Source organism: Pseudochaenichthys georgianus, chromosome 17 (assembly GCF_902827115.2).
Source record: "Pseudochaenichthys georgianus chromosome 17, fPseGeo1.2, whole genome shotgun sequence".
NCBI lineage: Eukaryota > Metazoa > Chordata > Actinopteri > Perciformes > Channichthyidae > Pseudochaenichthys > Pseudochaenichthys georgianus.
The window spans coordinates 32,677,768-32,704,140 of NC_047519.1; the positions used below are offsets into that span (position 1 = coordinate 32,677,768).

Genomic DNA, 26,373 nt, shown 5'->3' on the forward strand with positions numbered 1-26,373 from the left:
ATCTTACAAGGACAACACAAGAATCTGATATATTCCCTTCAAATTAGCCAAACCATAGTAAGTGCTTTTGATTTAGTTTCAAATGGGCTACAATTGATTATTTTTGGTGTGTTGGGTTTAATGGCCGAGGCACAACAAAACGTGGGTTTTCAGTCTGCGACGGAAGATGTGTGGACTTTAATGTGTGTTCATATATGTAAATACTACAGCTTGAAAAATTAATATGACAAAATAACTGTGAGACAAACATGCACATGTGACTTTGCCATTGCTTTGTTTTGCTTTCTTATCTTTTCATGTTGCTCTGAGAATTAATGCTACACTTTATGAAGAGGCCACACTCACCACGACAGTTTGAATTCAGCTCAGCTTGTGGCTTTCTTTCTCATGTGTCTCTTGTGGCTTTACCTACCGTCAGACATGTCAGTTGTGAGAACAACTTGGTTCAAACCTGTGTAGAATGATTTAAAATTCATTACAAAAAGTCAATTAGATTTTTGTTTATGTTTCAGTGTGTTTCTATCTCTTTCTTGGAAGGTTATCTAATTAGCACTACATTTCTTTAAAAAGCTTTAAAAAGTAGTAAGTCCTGTGCAGCATCATGAGGGTGTGACATGTGCATCAAAATGAAATTGACACTGAAAGTAACAAAAGTCTTTCTTTTGCAAAAATAGTAAAAGGTAATCTGTTCTCTCAATACATAATGCTGTTAAAGCAAAGGCGAATAGGGATTCTAATGCTGATCATTTTCTTGTAGAATCAACTGACTGAAAGAAATCTCCAGTGTCTCTCACTATCTAGTTGTGTATAAGTTATACACATCTAAATAATAATAATGAATACCCTATTTGAATAAGTGAAACAATCCAACCAGACAGAAACATATTTGCTTTGTAGAAAGAAGAAACGTTGTGAAGATGCAGAGGTCTTTTGTGGTTTGGCAGCTTGACTCATACACTACAGACACGACTCTTTGAATTCATCAGCACACCTGGGCTTAGCCAAAGCCACACAACGTACACTTCACACAGGAAGAGGAGACACACTGCAGATAGACTGCAACTATTCCTTACCATGCATGCAATTCAAAGAGAGTCATTTGCAGCATTATCAATTCAATCAATGTTTATTTATATAGCCCAATATCACAAATGTTACATTTGTCTCAGTGGTCTTCACAGTGTGTACAGAATATCAGTATGACAATACGACACCCTCTGTCCTGAGACCCTCACATCGTACAAGGAAACACTTCTGGAGAAAACCCAGTTTAAAGGGGAAAATGGGAGAAACCTCAGGGAGAGCAACAGAGGAGGGATCCCTCTCCCAGGACGGACAGACGTGCAATAGATGCCGTGTGTAAATTGAAGAGATAATAGATTTGACAGTATAGGTAGACCAAATGTTTGGAAATGCATGTGTCTGTAATAAGAAGATGAATCAATCAAAACTTCTTCATTCCGAGAAGCATGAGATTAGAATTGATTTCTAAGGACTTCTATGACCCTTATCAAACACACATTTCCTTTCACTATTTCTCCTAGAGCATATATGTACTGCACTGTTGGAACTGTCAAAACTGAGTATCTGATTGTATTATATTTATTCTTAAAAGCCCCGATAAAGGAACACATTTGGCACCTATTCAATTCAGTTTGCAGTCTATGCAGAAGACATACATGTGTTGCTAATGTACTTGCAATGACTGTATGTTTTTGAGGAGTTTAAGGTAGCTTATGCAGAAATAATGGCAAGTGTCTATCACATGTGAAAGAGTGACTTTTTCACACACACACACACACACACACACACACACACACACACACACACACACACACACACACACACACACACACACACACACACACACACACACACACACACACACACACACACACACACGGTTTTTATTTTATGTACCCAAAAGTCCAAAGAAAACAGGTGTTAACTCAACAAACTGACCTGCTTCATGAAAAACCAAGGAACCTAGTGGCTTGGCCAAACCAAGTTGAAACCCAGGGATAATTAATAGTAACAGAATACACAAAGGACACTGACAAAACCCACATCCCCCCTTTGACATGGTCATGGAAGCAGGTGGTTTGTCCCAATCTGTCCCAATTGGTTCCTTGCAGTATTTATGAGTCCTCAGCGCTCGCCCACGCCCTTTGCTGAACCAGGAAGTAACCTCCCCCAATGGACATGGTAACTCAAGAGACAAATAAAGTAATTGATACAAACAAATACTTGTGTTAGCTGTGCTAAAATGTTTGAAGTAATGTCAGATTGCAATCAAATAAAGAGTTTACCATTTAAAGCAAATGTGTGGTGTTAATTGGCATGTTTTATTGCAGCTGCACTGAAGCAAAACTACTGAAGGTGAGGGTGCAGTGTAGTTGGTTTACCCTGTGTGGCTGTGGCCAACACACACACACACACACACACACACACACACACACACACACACACACACGCTTACTTTTTGCTTCTTTTTTTTCCGGTTTCCCCTGTGTTATGAAGGTTTTTCTGCATGTAAACGGTCTGCAAAGTCACAAACACTCAAAGTGCACCCTGTAGCGAGTAAAAGTCTAACACAGAAAATACTTGTCTATGCTGCCCCAGAACGCCTCGTTGGAGATTTCTCTTTTTCTTCCTGGGTACAGTGACGTGCCCATGCCATACCCAAATGGATGTGTGTGTGTGTGTGTGTGCGCTCGGGCTGGTTTCCTTTGGGCTGGGTTTCGCTGTATCTCGCAGACGGCCACTGAGCTCACAGGGAGGGGGGGGCAGGAGCTCCAACAAGCCGTTTAGGACAGAGAGTGAATACACAGACTATACAGAGATGCTGTTTGAGAAACCAATGTGAGTTTGGAAAATTGCGCAATATAAATCTATTCTAGTAGACCTCAACAATGGAATTATGATCAGTAGAAATGGCCATGACATGGGACCTTTTAAATAAAGTTTTCGAAAGTGTCGAAAGCACAAGTTTTCGACAAAAAGAATGTACATAATTTGCGATCTGACATTTAAGAAAAAAACACAATCAATGGCTTGCACATAACTTCAAAGTAGAGCAATGCAGTAATGATGCCAGCTAGAAAAGAATATATGAATTAACACACCTCTTTTTCACCAGGTGATGGACACTCTATCCAAGCTCTCCTACACAGCAGCTGTACAACAAGGAGGATTCAAGTAAGTCAACAACAAATAAAACAAAACAACTTGGATCTTAGTAGACATTTCATAAAGTTATCCATGGTTTAAAAAAGAAGAAGTGTTGGAGTACCTAAACCTTCACGAATGTATGTATTTTATCTGCTGTACACAACCAACCCTCTTTTATTATATGTTCCGTATAGTGATTTTATTCTGGTAACTGCTCACACTGCTTTGCTGTCATTTCCAGGCCATTTCCAACTGAGGAGAGCCTGAGGGACGAGGACATTTACAATAATCTGGAAGACTTGATTGAGTATGTATGAGGCTCCTCTCTGCGGCGCCATTACTGCTGTTGATAGAATGTGATTATTTCGCTCGGCTCATCATCCTCGCTCTCCGGGGGTCCGGACGCCCACGTGTGTTGGTAAAAGGTTTGGCTCCGTTTCTCTGTCACTGTCAGAGGGAACGAATGAGTAATCATGCATGTTTTTGCGGAGCGCATGCAAAACAACCCACATCAAGGTCCTGGAAGTGTGCTGTATTTAGCTATTGGTGGATAAGAGACAAATAATATAAATGAAATGTGTACAGAACAAATACAATATGTTTTATTCAATGTGCCATTAGAGTATATGTTTGCTTTGTATTGTGCAGTATGCCTTTCTAAAGCATTTACTTCTCTTATACGTGCAGTCATTAGTAGTTATTGATGAGTTAATGAAAATGAGAAACAGAAAAGCACAAGTCCTTATCTATTTTTGCATTAACATAATGTTTTGTAATGATATAAAAAAAGAATGTAAATGCTGTATAGTGTTTTGTTTATATGTGTATATTTCTTACTGTTAAATTGCATTTAATACACTGTTTTAATTAACCACAAACTGTTACCTTACACTAAGCAGGAAGTTATTTACGACTGATAATCAACACATTGTGTGTGTGTGTGTGTGTGTGTGTGTGTGTGTGTGTGTGTGTCTGTGTCTGTGTCTGTGTCTGTATGTCTGTAATAGTGAGAATGAGATTGAAAACGATGACGACTTGTATGCAGCGGTGTACGGGCTGGAGGAAGACAACGCAGGGGGGGAGATCTATGAAGACCTTATGAGGACTGAGCAGCATGCCCCATTGGTACACACACACACGTGCGCACACACACACACACACACACACACACACACACACACACACACACACACACACACACACACACACACACACACACACACACACACACACACACACACACACACACACACACACACACACACACACACACACACACACACACACACACACACACACACACACACACACACACACACACACACACACACACACACACACACACACACACACACACACACACACACACACACACACACACACACACACACACACACACACACACACACACACACACACACACACACACACACACACACACAATTAACATGTCAGACTAATTTCCCTCTTAACCTTCATCAAGATTTCACAGTTGGTTAAGTATGAAAGACCATATCACTGAACATAATTGAACTATCTTCACCATCAACAGAACCAAACTAGGACAATATATACTACAAATACAAAGCATAAGACCCTCCATCTATCCATCGTCCTCCATCTATTTATTTTTAGTATTCTGAGTGCATATTCTGCATAAACTAGCACACATTAGTGTACGAGATATAACCAAATGTAAAGATAGTAATGTTTAAGCATCACTTTCTAAGGTGTGCGTCTTTCCAGAAGCAGGCGGAGGTGGATGTCCGCAGCTGCTGCCTCACAGAGATCAAACAGACGGAGGAGAAATACACCGAGACCCTGGAGTCCATCGAGAAGGTAAGGCAAGGCAAGGCACGTTTATTTATATAACAATTCAAGGTGCTTTACAAAAATGAAAGACATTAAGAAAATGGCATTTAAAATCAGTCATTAAAAAGAAAAGCTAATAAAATAAACATTAAAAGATAAAAGTTACAGTGCAGTCTAAGATATGAATAGTTCAATTATTTCGGTTCTTGAATTTTAATTTATTCTCAGAACCTCCCTTTGGAAATCCGAACATTTCCGTCCCGATTGTTAATTTAGACTGATTGTTTTCACCATGGTATGCTCGCATGACATCCACAATCGGACCCTCAGGAGGGTGTACTAGCCCCCTACTCTGCTTTGCGTTCCATAAGTTAAGTGTTACCTGAACACCCCGTGTTACCAAAACACTATTTTTCACCCGTCGGTGCTGTGATACTTGTTCCTCAGTACAACTCACCCAAAAACTGATCGTAAACCCTGGCTACGATGGATATCCCAAATATCCTACTTTCGAGCAGTCCCTCTCATAAATGTCATGGAGAAATTAATTACGTTTAAATTTAAAACATTAAAAGAAAAAATACATGGATAAAAGTTACAGTGCAGTCTAAGATATGAATAGTTCAATTAAAAGCAGCGACAAAAAGAAAAGTCTTCAGCCTGGATTTAAAAGTAGTCAGAGTTGCAGCGGACCTGCAGGTTTCTGGGAGTTTGTTCCAGATATTTGGAGCATAATAACTGAACGCTGCTTCTCCATGTTTAGTTCTGACTCTGGGGACAGAAAGCTGACCAGTCCCTGAAGACCTGAGAGATCTGGATGGTTCATAATTTAGCAGGAGGTCAGAAATGTATTTTGGGCCTAAACCATTCAGTGCTTTATAAACCAGCAGCAGTATTTTGAAATATATTCTTTGACACACAGGAAGCCAGTGTAAAGACTTCAGAACTGGAGTGATGTGATCCACTTTCTTAGTGTTAGTGAGGACTCGAGCAGCGGCGTTCTGAATCAGCTGCAGCTTTCTAATAGATGTTTTAGTGAGACCTGTGAAGACACCATTGCAGTAGTCGAGTCTACTGAAGATAAAGGCATGGACAAGTTTTTCCAAATCCTGCTGTGACATTAGTCTTTTAATCCTAGATATGTTCTTTAGGTGATAGTAGGCTGATTTAGTAACTGTTTTAATGTGACTGTTGAAACTCAGGTCAGAGTCCATGACTACACCTAGATTTTTGGCTGTTGGTTTGAACATTGCAGACTGAAGCTCAGCGCTAACTTTTATACGTTCTGACTTTGCTCCAAAAACCATTACCTAGGTACAAAAACATCCAGCTGTTCTATAGTGCAATGAGATCATAAACAATATGCTTTTCTTTGTGTAAAATCACAAATTGGGTGTAGAGTGTTGAAATGTGATCAATGGACAAAGTAAAGAAATGTCACAGACAAATTCTTCCTCACAAACTTCTTGAAGTCTGTGGACAAATAATATATTTAGGCTTTTTTTTATTTTTAAATGTCATTTAAAAGTGGAATTCCAAGAACATTTGCCCTTTATCTGACGTCCAATGTGATGTATTTTATTAGTTTCAGTATGTGTGACCCCTAGCTGTATTATTATTTAAAATGACCTTTAATATTGGTTATTGACTCCAGTAAGTAAGTAATGACTAAGTGAAATAATCTGAGAGGAGGAGATGGAGGTTTCACTCAGGATATAAATGATTTCTTTCCGCAGTATTTCCTGAATCCTCTGAGGACATTCTTCTCTGCGGCTGAAATTGACAAAGTTTTTGTCAACATAACGGTAAGTGCCACAAGTTGCCCTCCTTGTTAAATGACGTGGACATGTTATTTTAATTTCCAGATAAACAGGATGTCTTCTTTCTCAGGACCTGGTTAAAGTTCACAAGAGCCTGATGGTCGACGTGCAGGACTCCATCTTAAACAAAAATGCTTTAAACCTCTACCAGATATTCATTAGCTACAAAGAAAGGTATTTATAATTAACATGCCATCAAATGTATTGTTGTGTTGCGAGGACCGTATTTGAGTTATAACTGCAGTGGCACCTCACATCATTTCCTTTTTTTTTTGAGTTATATTTAATTGGCTTTATATTTAAAGAGGGTTCATTTTAGGTTCGGTTGATCACTGTTATTTCCCTTGCAATGGACTTTTAATCGAGAAACATTGCCAAACACACTTCCTTTAAATCAAACCTTATGAATTGAATGCAGGATGTTTGCAAATATTTACATTTTAATTATGTATCAAGCATTGAGTTCAGATGTTACGCAGTGTTCTATTTAGGGACAAAACAGGTGCAAGTTCACATTTAAGAGGAAGGATTACTTTCTTACACACTGATGTAATGTTAACGTTATACCATCTTTGTCACAAGTAGCATGCACGCAACATATTCACGATACACTTATCTCATTTTTAGTTAGCAATGTATCACTAACTGGCCTCTGCACACACTCAGTCCATTTCCCTTTCTAATCCCCCTTCATCCTGTCTTTGCTCTGAATAGACTGCTCATTTATGGGATGTACTGCAGTCGGGTGGAGATTGCCATTGCTGTTTTAGACATCATTTGCAAAGAGAAAGAGGATGTTCGCTTGAAGCTGGAGGTGAGATACCTGAATCACACACACTTTCACACACTTGCACCCATGCACGCACACATCTCTCACAGATACAGTTTTTCTAGCGACCCCTAGTGTTCATCTTGTACACTACACATACATTGACTTTATTGCTTGTTGTCTCAGCTTTAAAACATTTGAAAAACTATATAATACTAGTAACCTTTAATTACAATTGCTGATTTTGATATCTTTGAAATAAAATTAAATATAGGATACTTCGTAATATATGTGTATGTAATTTCTTTGAAAACTCTGAACTTGTAGCACGCCCTTTTAAACCAAATAGGATACAGATATTTCATACTAGATTTTACAATTTGGTTTGTGACAAGTTAAAGCCCTTACAGATACATGTAAGCTATGGTTAACACACAGTTGTGTCTCTTGGTTGATCAGTCCGTGTGAAAAGTCTCAACAACACCAACGCCTTCTGTATAATGATGCATGTAGCTTGTGCTGTTACAAATAAGTGTGTTGTATTTGTTGCAGGAGTGCTCAAAGAGGGCCAACAATGGGAAGTTTACACTGAGAGATCTGCTGGTGGTCCCGATGCAGAGAGTCCTCAAGTACCATCTGCTACTTCAGGTATGGAGTTGTTACTTCACTCAGCTTTATTGCTATCTTACTATATTTGTATTACAGTGTTCTTAATATAGTTCGCTATCTGTGTACTTTAAAAAAAATTTGTTTTATATTTGATGTATGCACCATGACAACAAGCCAAATTCCTCATACGTGTGAACCTACCTGGCAATAAACCCGTTTCTGATTTAAAACAAGGGTGACAAAACGACTTTGTGAGAGTGTGTGAATCAAATCAAATCAAGTTTTATTTATATAGCACATTTATAAAAGATTTTTGGTGGAGCCAAAGTGCTGTACATATAATAAAAATAGCCTGCAGTCGAGACACTTTACAGCTAATACAACAGCACAGATTGTTCAGAATATCAGTGAGTATGTGTGAAGATTAATTTATTCATTACATGACATTACATTGCATTTAGCTGACACTTTTATCATCAGGTTTCATAGAGCCAAAACATTTCAAGTGCTACTCAACTGGCTTTAGATACGCCAGTCCTTTATTAGTATAGAAGTGCTTTGTTAGCAGTTCTTTGTTAGTAATTATATCGCTCGAAGTGGAGTCGAAAGAGATGAGTGTTGAGTCTGCGGCGGAAGATGCGTAGGCTTTCTGCTGTCCTGATTTCAATGATGAGCTCATTCCACCATTTTGGGGCCAGGATAGCAAACCCACGTGTTTTTGCAGATGGGAACTTGGGTCCCCCTCGCAGTGCGGGTGTGGGGAGCCGGTTTTTTAATTCTAGAGATCAGCCTCTCATGGTATGGAAAAGTGTGCTTATCACTCCCGGTCTCTCTCCTGTCCCCTGCCTTAGTTTGGTCATCTTTGAATGGATTTGCTGAATCTTGAGTGGAAGTAAAAGTACAAAGTAAAAAATTAAGGTGTATAAGGTTTTTGATTAAAAACTCCATTGTAACCTTTAAAGGCGTACAGCTTTAACCCAAGCCCCCTGCATAGAAGTTATTTTGACGTGAAAAACATTGCCCAGGTTTTACTTGGTAAAGTGATATTTCCTTCTCTGAGGATATCAAACACTGCCAATTTTAACAAGGGGGGTTTTGTCAATTTCAGTTGATTCAAGTTGTGGGCCTATTAAGTGCTTCTTCAGTAGAGAAGTGACCACTTGAGGGCGACATTCTCCACAACTTAGCTTCTCCCTGTACAGAATCTCAGATTCACAAAAACCCTATCTATTTTGACAATTAATTTAAGTGCTGCATTTACTCTTTGTATTTCACATCCCTTAAACATTGGTGCAGTTAATGAATAAAGTATCATCATTTCCACTTGAGTTCAATATATTTCAGTCAACAGATTCTCCTTTTTAAGAGGAAGATCATTTATTCTAGGAGAGTCTTTCACCTGAGTGCAAAATGGATATACGCGTGGAACTATAATTATATTCTACATAAGATGGACTTTTATTAATCCCTCGTGGGGAAATTGTTTCTCTGCATTTGACCCATCCTAGTGTTAGGAGCAGTGTGCTGCCATTTTGAACGGCGCCCGGGGAGCAATGTGGGGAACGGTGCCTTGCTCAGGGACACCTCAGTAGCACTTGGTGTTGCCGGGACTTGAACTGGTGACCTTCCAGTTGCCAAGCCAAGTCCCTATCGACTTCGCCTCCACCGCCCACATGGTTATATCTATGTGTTGCAGTGTGGTTACACTCTTGCTTCCTGTAGCCTTTCAAAATCCCCCCAATTTCACTGATAACTGTGTGACACCGTCTGCCCTGGTTAGTATGATCAGAGGTCAGACTGCAGCTGGCAGGAGAGATGAGGACAATAACTAGAGAGCTGTTTTAAATTGTTTTGGAGGGTAAAGGCCACCGTGGTAAATAGTGGTGATCCTGAGTGTTCAGGCCCCCTGAGGAGAGACTTTAGGAAGTGGGTACAAATACAGAAGAGGAAGTGGTGAAATGAATGGAAAAGTAGACACAGCTCAGCAAGGCAACGTCACTGTAGCATCACAATTTTTAATAAAGGGCCAAGATACCTAAAGATTGCACACACCTTTTATATTCGATATTATATATATATTATATATAATGTACATGTTGGTGTAATTTGATTATAATTCTCCTGAGATTTCATGGTGACATATTTGAAGGTAATGGCAGAATAATGTTGTCATTATGTGGTTATTATGCAAATATAATAATGTATATATATATTATATTCCTTCCTGGCAATAAAATGGCATTTGACAGTCTTTTTATAAAGCTGTGGAGCTTCAATAATTCATATATATATTGTTTATTACCTGAAGGAAAACAGGTCCTAATTACGTGTCTCAATTTCCTGATTATTTGACATTACTAATTTGACTTCTACAGCACGTGCCAATCTCTGCCTCACATTCATTTTCTGAATGCAAATAAGATTAATTAAATGTACAATAACTGAGCTGCCTTCTGAGAACCAATGGCGATTTTAAGTTTGAAAAATTGCAGTTTACATATTGTTTACCTACCAACACAAGTGTTTTACAATGAAATAATGAACGATCCAATTAGTTTAATGTTATTGCTTGTCCATAAAGACAATTCTGTCTGCTGATCACATGTTTTGCAAGTACAATCTCAACATTCAAAGTGAATACTGAATATACTGTAGCTGTCAAATAATGTAGTGAAGCAAAAGGTAAACTGTTTCCCTCCCCCATTTGATGTCATTAATTGGATCCAATTTGTCAATCTTCAGCTAAAAACTCCCCATTTGCCGTCAAAAAGATACATTTAAGGAAATTGTCTTCCAATTATAGAGAACAACACCAGTTGATTTGCTAAGAAGATGACATTGTAACAACCTGTGCTGAATGTGTGAGTTTGGTGTGTGAACAGTACCCATCCTTTCCTTTCTGTCTTGCTCGAACAGGAGCTAGTCAAACACACTCACGACGCTGCTGACAAGAGCAACTTGAAGATTGCACTTGATGCCATGAAAGTAAGTGCAGTGCTCAATATTAATGGTGCCTCGTCTTTGTATTTCAAGCTTTTTACCAAGAGCAGGCTGATTCAAACTGTCTCCTAAATCACACGTTTCTCCGCTGCAAATGGCTGTGGTTTGAAAAAGCAAAAATATAAAACGTTTTTGATCCTGTGGGGAACCGGAGCCTGACATTTAAGGACAACACAAACAGGAAATGCATAGCTTTAGAAAACATGAAGGCCTGGATCATACAAATGATATTTACATGGAATCTTAACTCAGATCACAGAAGCAAGAAAATACCCGACACCACGTTTTTAATTTCCCCCAGACTATATTAACTATAGAAAATGTGTGTGTGTTTGTGTGTGTTTGTGTTTGTGTCTCTCAGGACCTGGCTCAGTTTGTCAACGAGGTGAAGAGAGACAATGAGACTATAAGAGAGATTGACCAGTACCAGCGGTCTATTGAAAACCTGGTAAATCAAATCGATTTCTATATCCATTAGCAGCAGTCTGTGTACTCTTATAAAAGTGAGAAACATCAGAAGGTCGCCGACACCTTTCTGAGTCAAGTTTCCAAACATGGTCATTCAATAGCACACCCTGAAATAATTCATCAGTGTTACAGGATACAACTGCTCTTACTCAAGACTAAGAGGGTTAATGCTGGTACAAATGTAAAAATACTTTACTTGCTTTCCCTGGATTAATCTAATCTTTGTTAATGTCGGCCACTGTATTTATATACGTCGATTTTTAAATTATTCATTCCATTTTCATCCCTTTCCATTTGAACATAAGGTCCCTAATTATTCACATTTCATTCATTTAAATTAACAATTTAACAAAAAAAATGGAGAAAGAATGCTTAATATTTCCTGTCTCCAACTTTTCACAAGTGAGGATTTGTTTATGTTGTTTATCGTGAAAAAAACAAACATATATTTATGTCAGTATATTTATGTTGACATTTTAATTCGTCACCTTAGGCACTGAGGAATTGCATTTTCTGACATTTTCTGAAAAGAAATTGAAAACAATTGTGAATCACAGCCTTAAACCAGTTAAAGGTCTGAGTTATTAGTTATTATTGTCATTAAATTATCAAATTAAACAGCTGTTATATTTCAATAAGGGACATATGATACAGCAAAGCCCCTCAGGGATATCACCTTTATGTAAGGTGTAATATATGGAATACATAAGGACAAATATGCTATCTCGAACAGGGGTAATAAGAAAGTGGAAAAGGACGATATATGGTGGTGAAGAAAGAATTCAGTTGGTAGAAAGTTGTACGAAAGTGTAACCAGCAGCATCGCTCAGTTGTCAGGTTAAGTTCACCTTATCTTGTCTTGAATGTCATGGCAGAATGTATCAAGAGTCTGCTCGGACTGATCTGCTGATTGCGACATGTGACATGATGTTTCACTGGGAACACAATATCGATACATTTGGACTATAGAAAAGAAACAATGATGTGGTATTGGTGGTGGACAGAGCCATAGAGAGATATGGTTCTGGTGGTGGATATCTGGGTTATTTAAAAAGTAACTGAGATACACTGATTGTGCAAAAGATGCTTAATGCTGGAAATGTTTCCCTCGTGACACATTTGAACTTTTACTACAATGTGTTTGCCTATGATGGGTTACTTTCGTATGCATTCACTTGGAATACCTTTGTCCTGTATTATCTATCCATATTTTATATATTTTTTAATCCTGTTTTATTTTATTCTTTTTAGAATCAGCCTCTAATCAGCTTTGGTCGCCCGAAAGGTGACGGAGAAGTGCGCATGGTCTCCAGTGTGGACAAGAGGAAACAGGACAGGTTGTTCTGTTTCACCTTCTTCCTCCTGAAAGAGAAATTAGGACGCACATTCAACACACAAGAAATGTCTGATGAAGATAAATAACATTCTGTCTTATATACAGACACATCTTCCTATTTGACGTGGCCGTCATTGTTTGCAAGAGAAGAGGAGACAACTACGAGATGAAGGAAATCCTCGACCTCAACTATTTTAAGATCACAAACAACCCCACCACGGACAGAGAGAGTAAAAAGGTCAGTTGAGCGTGAAAACACAATATACCTCGATACATGCACATGTACACATAATGCGCTTGTATATGAGTATTTGTACACTTCACGTTGCATTGAATATTAGATGTATGGGTTTAATATTGTCCCTCTTGGTTTGATTATATTAAGGTCTACATCAGTAAACCACTCTATGGAAATGTTACAATTCAACCTCTGTCCGCCATCTAGATTTAATAACTTAAACTAGAAGGGCACTTGGAGAGAGCAGACCTCCACCAAGGCCGTTTCCATGAGTGAAACATAATTTGGTTATCCACCCTGTGACTCTCCAAAACTTGAGGGCTTCTCCTACATCAGGGGTGTCCAAACTTTTTTCACCGAGGGCCACATACAGAAAGATATTCGAAGGGCTGGGCCGCTCACTAGAGGTGAGGTTTATTGCCTCACAAGAGAAGTTATAAGTTAGCAACATCTAAGTAAAGTATCCTTGATACAGCAGCCTACATCACAGCTTCCCATAGGGTTTCATGTATTGTGTTAGCAGCTCATTCCTTGAAACAGAAGCCTTAGATTGTTTATCAGAGGAATATAATAGGAAGGGTATATTTCCAGGTTGTTATGTAAATAAGTTATTGGGCGTTTTTCTTATCAACTTAGATTTACTTGACTGAAAGTGGGTTTATTAACACATGACTACTACTGTGTGATATATGTTTACAGATGTATTTAAGAAGTACAAGACAAGCTCAATTTTCATTTGGGGGCTGCATCCCATTATACTTTTTGAATTTGCTGAGGGCCGATTCAAAAAGTTTGGACATCCCTGTTCTGGTAATTTTTCTGTAATCCAGCTTTAAACAACTGAACCAAAACCATAACGTGAGAGATGTTGGATGCCATGTGAGAGTGCTTCTCTCCCTTGCTGGTGTAGGGTCGGTGACCACACGCAGTTGGTACAGAGTATGCTATTTTCTGCCCTGTGGGAACGTTATCGCAGTGAAGGGGACTTGTTGATGTCTTGTTGATGTCTGCCCACAGATGGTGTCTTCTCACTCCGGTGCTGATTGCTAATGTGAAACTGACAGCTTGCCAGAGTGGAATGGTTCTGTTTTTTTAACTCCATTATCATCCTCATTCACTGCATTGTGCAATGCTAGTGTGATTGGGTGTTGTATGTTTGTGTGGGACATGTGTCTGGCAGTGATTGGTATTTAACAACTATGGTCATGGTCCTGATGTGGTTCTGAGTGTTATGTGTGTGGTTAGCATTATACCGGGTTTTAGAAACAAATAATCTTGTTCTAAACATATAATGACTTTATTTTCATCCTGTTCAATTTCCAATATTTTGCCAGACAGGTCTAAGACTTAACTGGTAACGAGACGCAGAAACACAGAGAAGAGACACACACACACACACACACACACACACACACACACACACACACACACACACACACACACACACACACACACACACACACACACACACACACACACACACACACACACACACACACACACACACACACACACACACACACACACACACACACACACACACACACACACACACACACACACACACACACACACACACACACACACACACACACACACACACACACACACACACACACACACACACACACACACACACACACACACACACACACACACACACACACACACACACACACACACACACACACACACACACACACACACACACACACACACACACACACACACACACACACACACACACACACACACACACACACACACACACACACACACACACACACACACACACACACACACACACACACACACACCGACCGCAGGACAGATATGCTAATATCGGGTGATGAATGTGTGTAGACCTCCAAGGCTGCTTATATCTCTATATCATTTTCTACTAAATGAAACTTCAGAGTGTGATTGTGGCGTCGCTGAGCACACACACAGTCATCAATGATTTAACACTCAGCTGAGCCCTTAACTCTCAGGACTTTGCCAGGCTGGCCAATCACTGCCGGGTAAACCTGGACCACTTTTCCTCTTATTAGGTATGACACAGCAAGCTGCAACAGATTAGGGTGGCCAAAACTAAGAGGCTTGGGAATTGATTTCAAATTGTTCCCAAATATGGCGTTTAACGCGTTTAACGCGTTTAACGCGGTGAGTGTTTCACTCGTGGTATTTATTTGGTGGTCCAAGCTGGGACTGGGTGGCTAAAGAGAAAACAAGCAATCAATAGTTATGTTTTACTCCCAGAATTCTTTTATGCGAGGACTTTTGCAACTGTGGTTTAAGAGTTTTGATGGTGTTTCTAAATCTAAGTTGTGTTTGGAAAAGAAAGATGAAAAAGCGTCTTTGGTTCCTTTGAGGCAGATTAGGAGACTGCCTTTCTGTCATCACAGTGTAAGTCCTCTTTGGGCAAGCGTTGGTTAAACTGCTCTTGCTGCTGCTCTCTTCACAATGACAAAATATAACGGCATCCTTGGTTGATCTTTGAGCCCAGTGGCACCAAATCATTGAAGACGGCATTAATGGTGGTACGCCAGCCCATTACATCAACCCTCGATTACACTTGTGTTTCCAGGTCGTTTTTTAAAACATATTTACCATTTTTGAACAGCCACACAAGTTGAATGTATCTCTTTACTGTATGCTTCTTAGGTATTGGAAACAGCGCACATATTTATGTAACTGCCAGTCTCAGAGTATCACGCTCTCTATACCTACAAACACATCCTATCTATTCATGGGTTTCTGAGATTTATCAAACAAATACAAATAAAAACCATAAAACTCTTAAAGGAGAAACACCCATGTTTAACTCACATTGTACTTTTGAGCCAGTCATCATTTAAAGTGTACACTCTGTTAGATAATCATTACAGATAACCATTACATTTCCTTTCTATGCACATCCATTTGCAAATGTACGTACGTATGCCTTCATGAGAACATGTTTTCCTTCTGTCCTCTCCAGTGGTGCTACGGGTTCTACGTGACTCACCAGCAGGGGCACACAGGCTTTGAACTCTTCTTCAAGACCAGAGAACTAAAGAAGAAGTGGCTGGATCAGTTTGAAATGGCCATGTAAGTACAGGGAGGCGTGAATACCAGTCAGGACACACCACAGTAGACCATTGTATGTATGTCACTGGAAAAAAAGCTGTGTGTGTTGTTTTGTCATTCGCATGCATGGTATTCCAAGGCCGAGAGAGAGGTGTTGACTCATGTGCAGTGTTTGATCAGGTCTTTGCTGTAATCAAACACACACTGCTGACAGCATGATAACACACACACACACACACACACCCTGGCAGTACACATAAACTCTGCCAAAGAGCTGCAAAACTACAAAGACGTCACTCCGACTCGATGCCTCTTCAAATCAGCGCTTTATGGAGGTATATCTTTTGTATTATTTTGTAACAGCGGGAGGATTTTTCTCGGGCAGAATGCCGTCTGCATCCTTTGTGATGTTGATTCAGGATTATTCAGTGTTGTTTTGACATTCCAATCTGACAAATGGTTTTGTGTTTGGGTCGGATATGTGTGCATACAATATTTCTGAAATGCATGCTGACTATCTGCTATGGCCTTGCAGAACACAATTTCGGATTACACTTGATATATGCACACAACAATGCAGTGTGTAGGAGGTAGATTAATCAATGTGCAATTTAAAGGTATTGTTATGAAGCCTTTGACTTCAAAACAATGAAGAGACTCATACAAAGATTATCCCTCTCAATTACCATTTATCACCCACTAAAATGTGCTAATTACTTTACTTCAAAGTATTTATTTCTCTTACTTGAACTTGCAGTACAAATGCATTACCCTACACAGCCACCTGGCCCTTAACGCCGGCTGAAAACATCGAAAAAAACATGTAATTATTACAATTTTAAGAACAAATAACAATTTGACACCCCCTGAAACAGTTTTCTGCAGATACAGGGTTTGTGTCAGAAAACTGAAGTGTGTGTGTGTGTGTGTGTGTGTGTGTGTGTGTGTGTGTGTGTGTGTGTGTGTGTGTGTGTGTGTGTGTGTGTGTGTGTGTGTGTGTGTGTGTGTGTGTGTGTGTGTGTGTGTGTGTGTGTGTGTGTGTGTGTGTGTGTGTGTGTGTGTGTGTGTGTGTGTGTGTGTGTGTGTGTGTGTGTGTGTGTGTGTGTGTGTGTGTGTGGGATAAGGACCCCAGTAGGGGTCTTTTCAGAAAGGGAACATTGAACCTGTATGGGCTGCTGATGAAGGAGCCACTTATAGCAGCACTCAGTTTAAGTGGCTTCTGGGTGTATTCAACCAATAAGAGGGTTTTTTTCAGTCGTGTTTGTTCATGTTCCAGGAAGGGTGCTTATTTGCGAATGCATGTTTCCCCTCTCACTTCTGAACACATGCAGCTCAAACTTTGATTTATCTGGGCCAAGTCCTCTTCATACACGTAAAGATGCATTGGGGGAACATTGCTTTTACTTCAGTCGGTTGAAGGAACAAATTGCTAATTGTTTTTGCCACAACACATTTGTTTTGTTCAGTTGAGGAGGAAATAATTAAGAATGTTTTGTTAATTGAGTTAAATGAAAGAAAGTTGTTCTCGAGAAACACAGTAATTTTCAGGGCTTGACTGAAATATCTCAACACACATTGGATAGGTTGGATAGGATTCTTTCCATACATCCTAATGACTTTGGGAATCCCCTACGTTTTCCTGCAGTGCCATTATCTTCCCCCCTGATGTTTTTAAGATGGTAAACATGGTAAACATTTCCCCTGCTTGTCATCAACACAACCGCGCACCACTCTTATACCCTCTACTCCCATAGAAGTTACATTAATATCTTAAAATCTGTAAATATCAGTTACAATAACGCACAGATTTTTCCGCGCACTACTGTACATATTCTTTTTATTCTTCAAACTGTGATCTTTTCTTATTCCTTGGATAATTTTTTACAAAAATACCACTGATCAAATTTAATTTTTTCTTTCTTTATGTTCTTACCTGCTTTTATTTTGAATTTGACTGTTTTGCTCTAAGTATTTGTTATGCATTCATACACCAAAGCAAATGTCAATCCATTTACCATAGTATGATTATAGACTCTTGTTTTGATTTAACAATGTTTTGTTCTTATTCCCTCTCCTAGATCAAATATTCGCCCTGAGAAAGCGAACCACAACTCCCACCAGTTCAAGATGCACACCTTTGAGAGAATCACTTCCTGTAGTTTCTGTCACCTCTTGCTCAGGTAATATGTTTACTGTATGCTCTTGATCAGAAGTCCTTGTAAACCACCGCTGTAAAGGGTGAACATGAACTGTAACTACACTAATTGTCCTATGTTGGCAAGTCATCATGTGTTGTTGCACTATTCAAATTCACTTTCAAATATGTTATACTTTATTGAACGTATGAAAGACACACCATGACATTTTTTGTTTCAGTCTTCAACATTTTTTGTTTTTTAATGTATCCTCTCTCTTAACTGGAAACAGCTTACTGGCACTGAGATAACTGCGGACTGCTGTCTACGTTTTCAGCAAACAGTATCTGTTTTATGGTTTTTGAAAGCTAAAGGACATTTCTTGTATATTTTTGTCTTCCCTGGACAATTTGAAAGAAACCGGAAATGTCACATTGCCTCTCTTAAAGAGGCAGTTATACATGAAGTATGTCCGGTGTTTGTTTTGCAGGGGCATCTTTAACCAGGGTTATCTCTGTGTTAAATGTGGGCTGGGGGCTCATAAGGAGTGCCTGGGACGACTGGGAATCTGCGGGAGAACAGGTGAGAGGGAAGTCACAATGAAGAACAACGAAATGTATTGTGTTTCACTTGTTAACACTTTGGTCCCTTTAAACTTATTGTGAACACCACTGAAATCATTTCCTAATTGTTCGGGAAAGTTCCCTTTAGCGACTAATTTTCCGCATACAAAATACCTAAATCCAAGAGGCAGTTTGTCGTTAAATGGATCAAGTACACACACACACACACACACACACACACACACACACACACACACACACACACACACACACACACACACACACACACACACACACACACACACACACACACACACACACACACACACACACACACACACACACACACACACACACACACACACACACACACACACACACACACACACACACACACACACACACACACACACACACACACACACACACACACACACACACACACACACACACACACACACACACACACACACACACACACACACACACACACACACACACACACACACACACACACACACACACACACACACACACACACACACACACACACACACACACACACACACACGCGCGCACAGATGCCAGATTGCCAACCTTGTACACATCTTATCTAACAGCTGGCATGCTATGGCATTTGTTGTAAATATTCATAGTCTCCATGCTTTTGAATATATAACCCCTTGATCTTCTCTTACTTAGCCTTCCCCATGCCCACATTGCTTCTCAAACATACCTTTTCCCTCTTCAAAGAAAATTAAAATAGTGTTTTTAGAAAAACTGCACTACCTATGACGTTATATATAGCCATTGTTGCATCTTACTCCCGTGTGAAGCTTCAGCTCTTTGTCACCAGTGTGGGGCTGTAGGCAGGTACATTACCCTCACCGACAGCTGAAGGCAGCTCAGGCCTTTGACATGCTTTTCTGGAGCAGCAGCACGGTGGTCTTTATGTATTCTGGGGCGTGATGAGGGCCAGCAGAGGTTGACAGTTGAGGTTGTATGTCAGGAAGCGACCACCCTCTCATATTGTATTCTTCTCACTTCGTTTGTCTCTCACCTGACTGCAGATTCCACCAAGCTGAAGCCCAAGGTAAGTTTCTACTGTTTTTCTTCATAACTTACGCCTATGTACTTAGTGAAGCAAAACATAGCAGATAAGATAATATTCACCAATACATGTGGAGTTCTGATTGGCCAAACTCCTGTCAACTCATAACAGATGCCCAATAAGATCTACTGCTGCTGCTCTGTGGGTTAAGAATAAGTTAATGTTTGTTGTCACTTCACTTTGAATCGAAAATATAATGGATCTTAGGTAAAATAAAACTATAAACCATAATTAAACTCTCAAAAAGTATATTTATTACTTTTTCTGTGTCATAACATTATGAGGGCTTGTACCTTTAAAACCCTGTTATTGTAATTTGTGACAGCTAATTTAAAGACTGTTCAGTCCATGATATCCAGGTGGTTTGTGGATAATATTTTCATATATAACTTCCGACAAAGACAAAAAGCTCAGAAACAGACTTCCTTCATTTGACTCTTTTATGTAAAATAGTTAGACCAAACATCCAAAGAGTAAACACTCACAGATAATTGTTTTTAAAAGTGTGACTCATTGAATGGCCAGTCTATTTCTCTCTCCATATTTCTTCCTTCCTTTTATTTCTTTTTTTCCGTTTTGCTTAGGGTACTTCCTCTCCCCAACAACAGGACATCCCAACACCACCAAACTCAGGTCAGTATGGCTCATGAACTCTGCCTCTATGAACCTGATTACATGGTACCGTCTTAAGCTGTTTCTCAATTCAGACACAACAAACAGGAGGACAATGACAAGGTTAGTCAGAGGCCAAGGTTAGACCTGAAGGAAAAAGATTATAGCTTACCCTCTAGATCAGAGGGGTCAAACTCAAGGCCCGGGGGCCAAATCCGGCCCGCGACTTCATTTTCTGTGGCCCCACAAGAACGTGCAAAGAATATATGTTTATTATACGGTTACATGGCGATTTACAGAAGCACGTTGCCCATAAACTACATGTCCCACAATGCATCTCAAATGTTGCATTTTTCTCAGAATTTGACTTTTTTTCAAAATGTCACTTTTTTTTTCCTCTCCAGAATTTGGCTTTTCTTTTTAAATCATTTTTTGACGTTCTCACTGAAAAGACTTGCAATTATTTCCCCTAGACTTCTTCTTTCAGACGTAGTTAATTATGAAGTTATTACCCTATCCGATAATAATCCAATTCAGAGGCATTCATGTAATATAATACGTTATTTTATATATATTAAATATTGTATTTTTATATAGTCTTAAAGTTACAAACGGCCCTTTGAGTGCAACCATAATGTTAATGTGGCCCGCGATGAAATTGAGTTTGACACCCCTGCTCTAGATGGTATCAAACCCACAAAACCTCACATTATTTATCAAATATTGCTCAACGTATTCTTCTTGGAAATGCAAGGATGTGAATCTCCCATGCTCACAAAATGGGTTTAAAGGAGAGCAACAGCAGTTTCTATGTTGACACATATATTTGAGTAAGAATAACCAATGAATAAAAGGATGTAGAAGGGATCCTTAAGCAATGCACAACAAAAGTCTTTTCTCGTCGCATGCTGTGATGCCTACACCCGAGACGGCATTGAGATGAATTGGAGTGGGTGGAATCATTACGAGGACTCCTGCAGGAGAAACGCTGGCGGAAAAGCACTTCCAGCTGTCTATATGGCTCGGCCTCAACTGCTGAGCTGTGCCTTTGTGATAAATCAATTTCCATAAGGGGCTTTATTAGAAAGACAGCCTTGCTTATTGTTCTTATTAAAAACATGAATTTGAGCTATTCCATTCATCTGAGGTCACCGGCAGCTAATAGTTTCCTCGGGCTGGTTTGCAGGGGGAGCCACGGCTGGAGGGGAGATGTGTCTGAGGGGGCTAGATGTGTGAGTCTGTGGAGAGTAAGTGGCTGTGTCTTTAAAGTTGGCAGGGGCGTTTAGTCTTAGCCTTAGCTGGATGCTTGTGGCTGTGTTGGTCTGCCATGCCGAGGAGAAAGATTGGAGCTGCAGTGCTGCGCCGTACACGAACCAAAGAGATGCATTTCCCTGTGAGAGTCAATCCCTGTCTTTTGGATTGTTCCATTGTGGTGGTTCAATCAAAATGACTGTCAGGAAGTCACATGTATGTACCTGTGAGGGATAATATGCTGACACTTTTAGGAAAATGTGTAAAATACATACTTTTGTATTAAAACAAGAACAACAATAGGTTATCACCCGGTTAGTCATGCCTCGGAGATTTCTGCTCAGTAAAATGCAGTGTGTCACGGAACATGTACGTAGTCGTTCTTAGTTATCTGAAAATCTGCAATTAGATGGCAACTTATCAGGATCCAAACATCATGTTTTTGCTCACTTCAGCTTGCTGCAGTTAAATAGAAATGTACTCAAGAGCGAGATGTTACTGTTGTGACTAAGAAGAATGATAGAAGTCAAGTACGGGTGGCGCAGTGGTCTGTGCGTTTGATCATCAGATCAAGTGGGTGTTGGGGAACTCCAGTTCGAAACCCGCTCCCGCCCCACTGCGTCAGGCCGTTGTGTCCTTGGGCCAGACACTTCACCCGAATTTGCTCCTGTGGGTATTGTCCACATGACCATTACATGTATGATCTGTATGTGTAATGTGTATTTGTAAAGCGCTTTGAGAGTCTTTGATAAAAGTGCTATAATAAATATAAGGATTATTATTATAAGTAAAAGTAACAGGAAATTCATCAAACTATTATTTGCAATAGAGCCCACTGGAACTAAGTCTATATGAACAATGGTTCGTATAGACTTAGTTCCAGTGGGCTCTATTGCAAATAATAGTTCCTAATAGACGTAAAAGCATTAAAATCACATTTTTAGTTAAGAAGAAATTAACATACAGTACAGTGTAACTCATTTTCAATCTCTTTGTTGGACACATTAACAGTATCTTTGAACTATTACATACATGTAATAGATACAAAATACTGTGACTATGTATGACCAAGACCTTCTTAGACTCCTTCATGCTACACGATATTATTTATCTTGCCCCTGCTGTATCTTCCTCTGCATTAGACTCTCCGATAAATGTTTAAAAAGTTGAGTGTGCATGTGTTTGTGTTCCCCGTCTGCCAGGTTTACCCAGGATGGTTGTGATCAGAGACTACAGTGGCATCCCCTATCCGCAGTGTGGGCCCCCACTAAGCATCCATGCGGGGGATGTCATTGAACTGATGTTTGCCGACCTGCACAGCACCTGGTGGCAGGTCGGTGTCACTCGGCTCATCTTCGTTTTTATCTGAACATCTGTGACTCTGAAAAGACGGCATGTCACGGCTCACCGGCTTGGCTCAGTGCACGCAACGTCTTTGCAGTGTCACGGGTTTGAAGCCGTGCCGCATGTCACCGTTTCCCTCTTACCCGCTGCTCGTCCTTCTATCCGATAAAAGCTTTGAAACTAACGGGGTGACATCAACAATTTATCTCCTTTGGCCGTTATTGTTTATAGATCACACATTATATCGAGGTTGTTTTATCACATTCTGTGTCTCGTCAGGTGAGCCATAAACATGACAAAATGATGAGGTCAGCGTTAATGAGTGGAAATATCTGTTTGAACTCCGCAGAACCCCAGTTACATTAAAAGTAGGATATCTGTCTGTCCTTTCACTCCTCGGATTGAATCACAGCCTCCATCAGATGATCTAACCAATTAGTGGCTTCAGTTGATTAATTGAGTGCCACAGAGAGACGATAAAACAGCGGACACGGGAGTCTCTGGAGGACGTTTTAATGGTCGGTGCACCACCTCAAGTACAGGCCCATTTAGCAACCATCTCACGAGGTCAGCCAAAGGTTGACAGCGTTTGACCTTATCTATTTTTGAAAGGATGGGGCGATTTATCTGGGGTCTTCCGGCAGACTCCCTAGCTGTTTCTCACTGTGCTTTACGGCTGCATTAAAGCCTCATCCTCATGTTGGTGCTGCTCCAATCAGACTGCAGCCTTTGCCAACGGCACGGCTGGGATTTGGCGCTTGGCCAGATTCCCGATTCTCCATGTTTCTCTCTGTCGTGGCAGAGCACAAGGTGGATGGAGAGGACATGATTGCCAGGAGACTTCTTGTAAGCCGGAAGAACGACTCGCTGAATGTCACGCTGCAGACCTGATGGCACTGCATTCTTTGCTGCCATGGCAACAATGCATGCTGGAGGGGATAATTAAAGGAATTAAATGATAATACACATTTGTGTCTATTCCAGTAGGGTGCATAATGATACTGCAACAAGGCCCACCACCAAAAAGTCAGATCCAATTAGCTAATTGTTCTGGCTTTGCAAATCAGTGAATGGATTCAATTATACATCACATCTGCAAGGCTATTGGACAGCAATGCTAATAGAAACTGACTTTGTCTCCAATCCACACATTTACTTTAATAAGTCGCTATATCAATCAATATTGAAGTGTCTTTAAGTGCTATATACATTACATCTATTATTATTATTTTAATATTATTTTATTATTATTATTATAATAATTCATATGTTATCTGTTTCATTCTATTTTGTGGTTTGTAGCCTGTGGTTTTACTTTTTTTACAGGGCGGTAGCATATCAATAGATGGTGGCAGTAATAAGCCAGAAAATGTAGGATTCAGTATACAAAGAGAAAAAAGGATTAAAATATAAAAAATAGAAGTTTCAAAGCATGAATGAAAGACTTTGCAAGAGTTCTCAACACGTGTGTAAGGGTGTTGCGGTCACACACGATGCTTTTAGGTGGGAAACACTGAATCCAAAGGAAACCCTCTTTGTTTACAGTGAAATGTCCACAGGGCTCCTTTAATCGTCAGCGTCCCCAGTGGCGCCAGAGGATGGAATTACAGAACATTGAGAATTCATATCCCCTGTTACCCAGGAGGCAATTATCCCCCGTCCCACTGGCAGAACAATACAATCAATCACTGTAATTTCATTTGATCCGTTGGCTGCTGCCTGTTTATGCCAACAGAGTAATACGTTTAATCTTTATCATACGCTTATCGAAGGCATAACAAATAGAGAGGGGCTTTCAAAAAAGCTTTGATGAAATGTTATTACACAGAATGAATCATTGAGATGGGTAGAGAGTTACTTTCCAATCTAGTTACTGCCGGGGCTTGCACGGTCCCAAAAAGCATTTCATACTCTAATAAAGAAGAGTGAGGAGGAGGAAAGCATGCAGGGCAGGAAGCTGAACGAGGGGCTCCACATGCCCTCAACACTCACTGTCTTCTCAGATTCACTCAAAGGACTTCAAATTGACCTCAAACTCAGAACTGGAAACTCCAATTATCTGTAATTTAATGTTGATATACTGTATATGCATATTACTGTCTTCCAGGTAGTGTACATGATAGAGTACTAAGGTTATACAAATAAACTGAACATCTGTAGCCGCCTGTTTGTATTACAAATTAAGTAATTAGCTTAAACAAAGTGGTTTATTAAGTCTACACTGTTTGTTGAAGGAATTACTGATTTCCAGATAAAGCTTATGTTGTGCTTGAAGCAGGTTAGCTCAAATACAATTGTTAGTCTTTAGTTCAAACAAAGAGCTTGCGCTGTTTGGGTATTCAAAGACCCGAATAAGATCCATTATTTAGTGTTAAACGAGGCTCTTGTTTTGATGTAGTACACATCTAACTGCCGGCAGAGTTTGAACCATAATTAACTTGGGCTGCAAATTAGATGCACCGCTTGTTGTGTGCTAATTGCTGAGGATTTATTGAAGCTAGTGTGGGAGGGGAAGAGAACAAGGCAGCGAGAGGGAGAGGGGTAGTTGCTTCCAGACAAATATAATGTGATTAACAGCCAGTTGCCTTTGCAGGGGAGAATCCTGGCAACAAGCAAGATTGGCTTCTTTCCAAGTGACGCTGTGAGGCCATGCCCATGTGTAAGTGTGCATCTTTTTCATGATCAATAAGACACACTGAGTGTGATTACAATGCATTCAGTGGATAATGGCTACTATTGATGTCTTGGTACTGAAATGTAAGGCTTTCCAATTGCACTTTTTCGCTCTGGAAGACTGATTTTAGCCATTAGATGTGGCTTGAATATCACATTACAACAAATGACCTGCACCTCTGTGTATTGACTCCATTTAAACACACAATAACAGCACTTCTTTTCAATGCCAGGTTCCAAAACCTGTCGATTACTCGGCCCAGCCCTGGTAAGTGATAACAATAAATGACTGCAGATTTCTTGCAACAACTACAAGTCATTCCTACTCTATTTGATCTATTGCATTGACTGTGTTCATCCTGTTTAGAATGATTGATTGCATTGTGAGTGCA

The 26,373-nt window shown here is 39.9% G+C and overlaps 1 protein-coding gene across 4 annotated transcripts in view; it reads left to right on the forward strand.

The window, feature by feature from the left end:
* The window catches only part of LOC117462443 (guanine nucleotide exchange factor VAV3-like), a 53,011-nt gene that overhangs the window by 10,237 nt on the left and 16,401 nt on the right, over window positions 1–26,373 (forward strand). Inside the window, exons 1-21 of one of the 4 annotated variants that reach the window (XM_034104683.1) lie at window positions 2,177–2,226; window positions 3,140–3,198; window positions 3,413–3,478; window positions 4,179–4,296; window positions 4,918–5,010; window positions 6,720–6,788; window positions 6,874–6,977; window positions 7,518–7,617; window positions 8,125–8,220; window positions 11,098–11,166; window positions 11,543–11,629; window positions 12,901–12,986; window positions 13,091–13,223; window positions 16,204–16,313; window positions 18,371–18,472; window positions 18,918–19,009; window positions 20,061–20,083; window positions 20,686–20,734; window positions 23,167–23,297; window positions 25,902–25,967; window positions 26,215–26,249. In XM_034104683.1, coding sequence (XP_033960574.1) covers window positions 2,197–2,226; window positions 3,140–3,198; window positions 3,413–3,478; window positions 4,179–4,296; window positions 4,918–5,010; window positions 6,720–6,788; window positions 6,874–6,977; window positions 7,518–7,617; window positions 8,125–8,220; window positions 11,098–11,166; window positions 11,543–11,629; window positions 12,901–12,986; window positions 13,091–13,223; window positions 16,204–16,313; window positions 18,371–18,472; window positions 18,918–19,009; window positions 20,061–20,083; window positions 20,686–20,734; window positions 23,167–23,297; window positions 25,902–25,967; window positions 26,215–26,249 — 1,718 coding nt within the window. In that variant the 5' untranslated portion in view covers window positions 2,177–2,196. Of the gene's footprint in view, window positions 1–2,176; window positions 2,227–3,139; window positions 3,199–3,412; window positions 3,479–4,178; window positions 4,297–4,917; window positions 5,011–6,719; window positions 6,789–6,873; window positions 6,978–7,517; window positions 7,618–8,124; window positions 8,221–11,097; window positions 11,167–11,542; window positions 11,630–12,900; window positions 12,987–13,090; window positions 13,224–16,203; window positions 16,314–18,370; window positions 18,473–18,917; window positions 19,010–20,060; window positions 20,084–20,685; window positions 20,735–23,166; window positions 23,298–25,901; window positions 25,968–26,214; window positions 26,250–26,373 lie in introns of those variants that run through there. The other 3 variants (XM_034104685.1, XM_034104681.1, XM_034104682.1) reach the window with 3 other exon arrangements.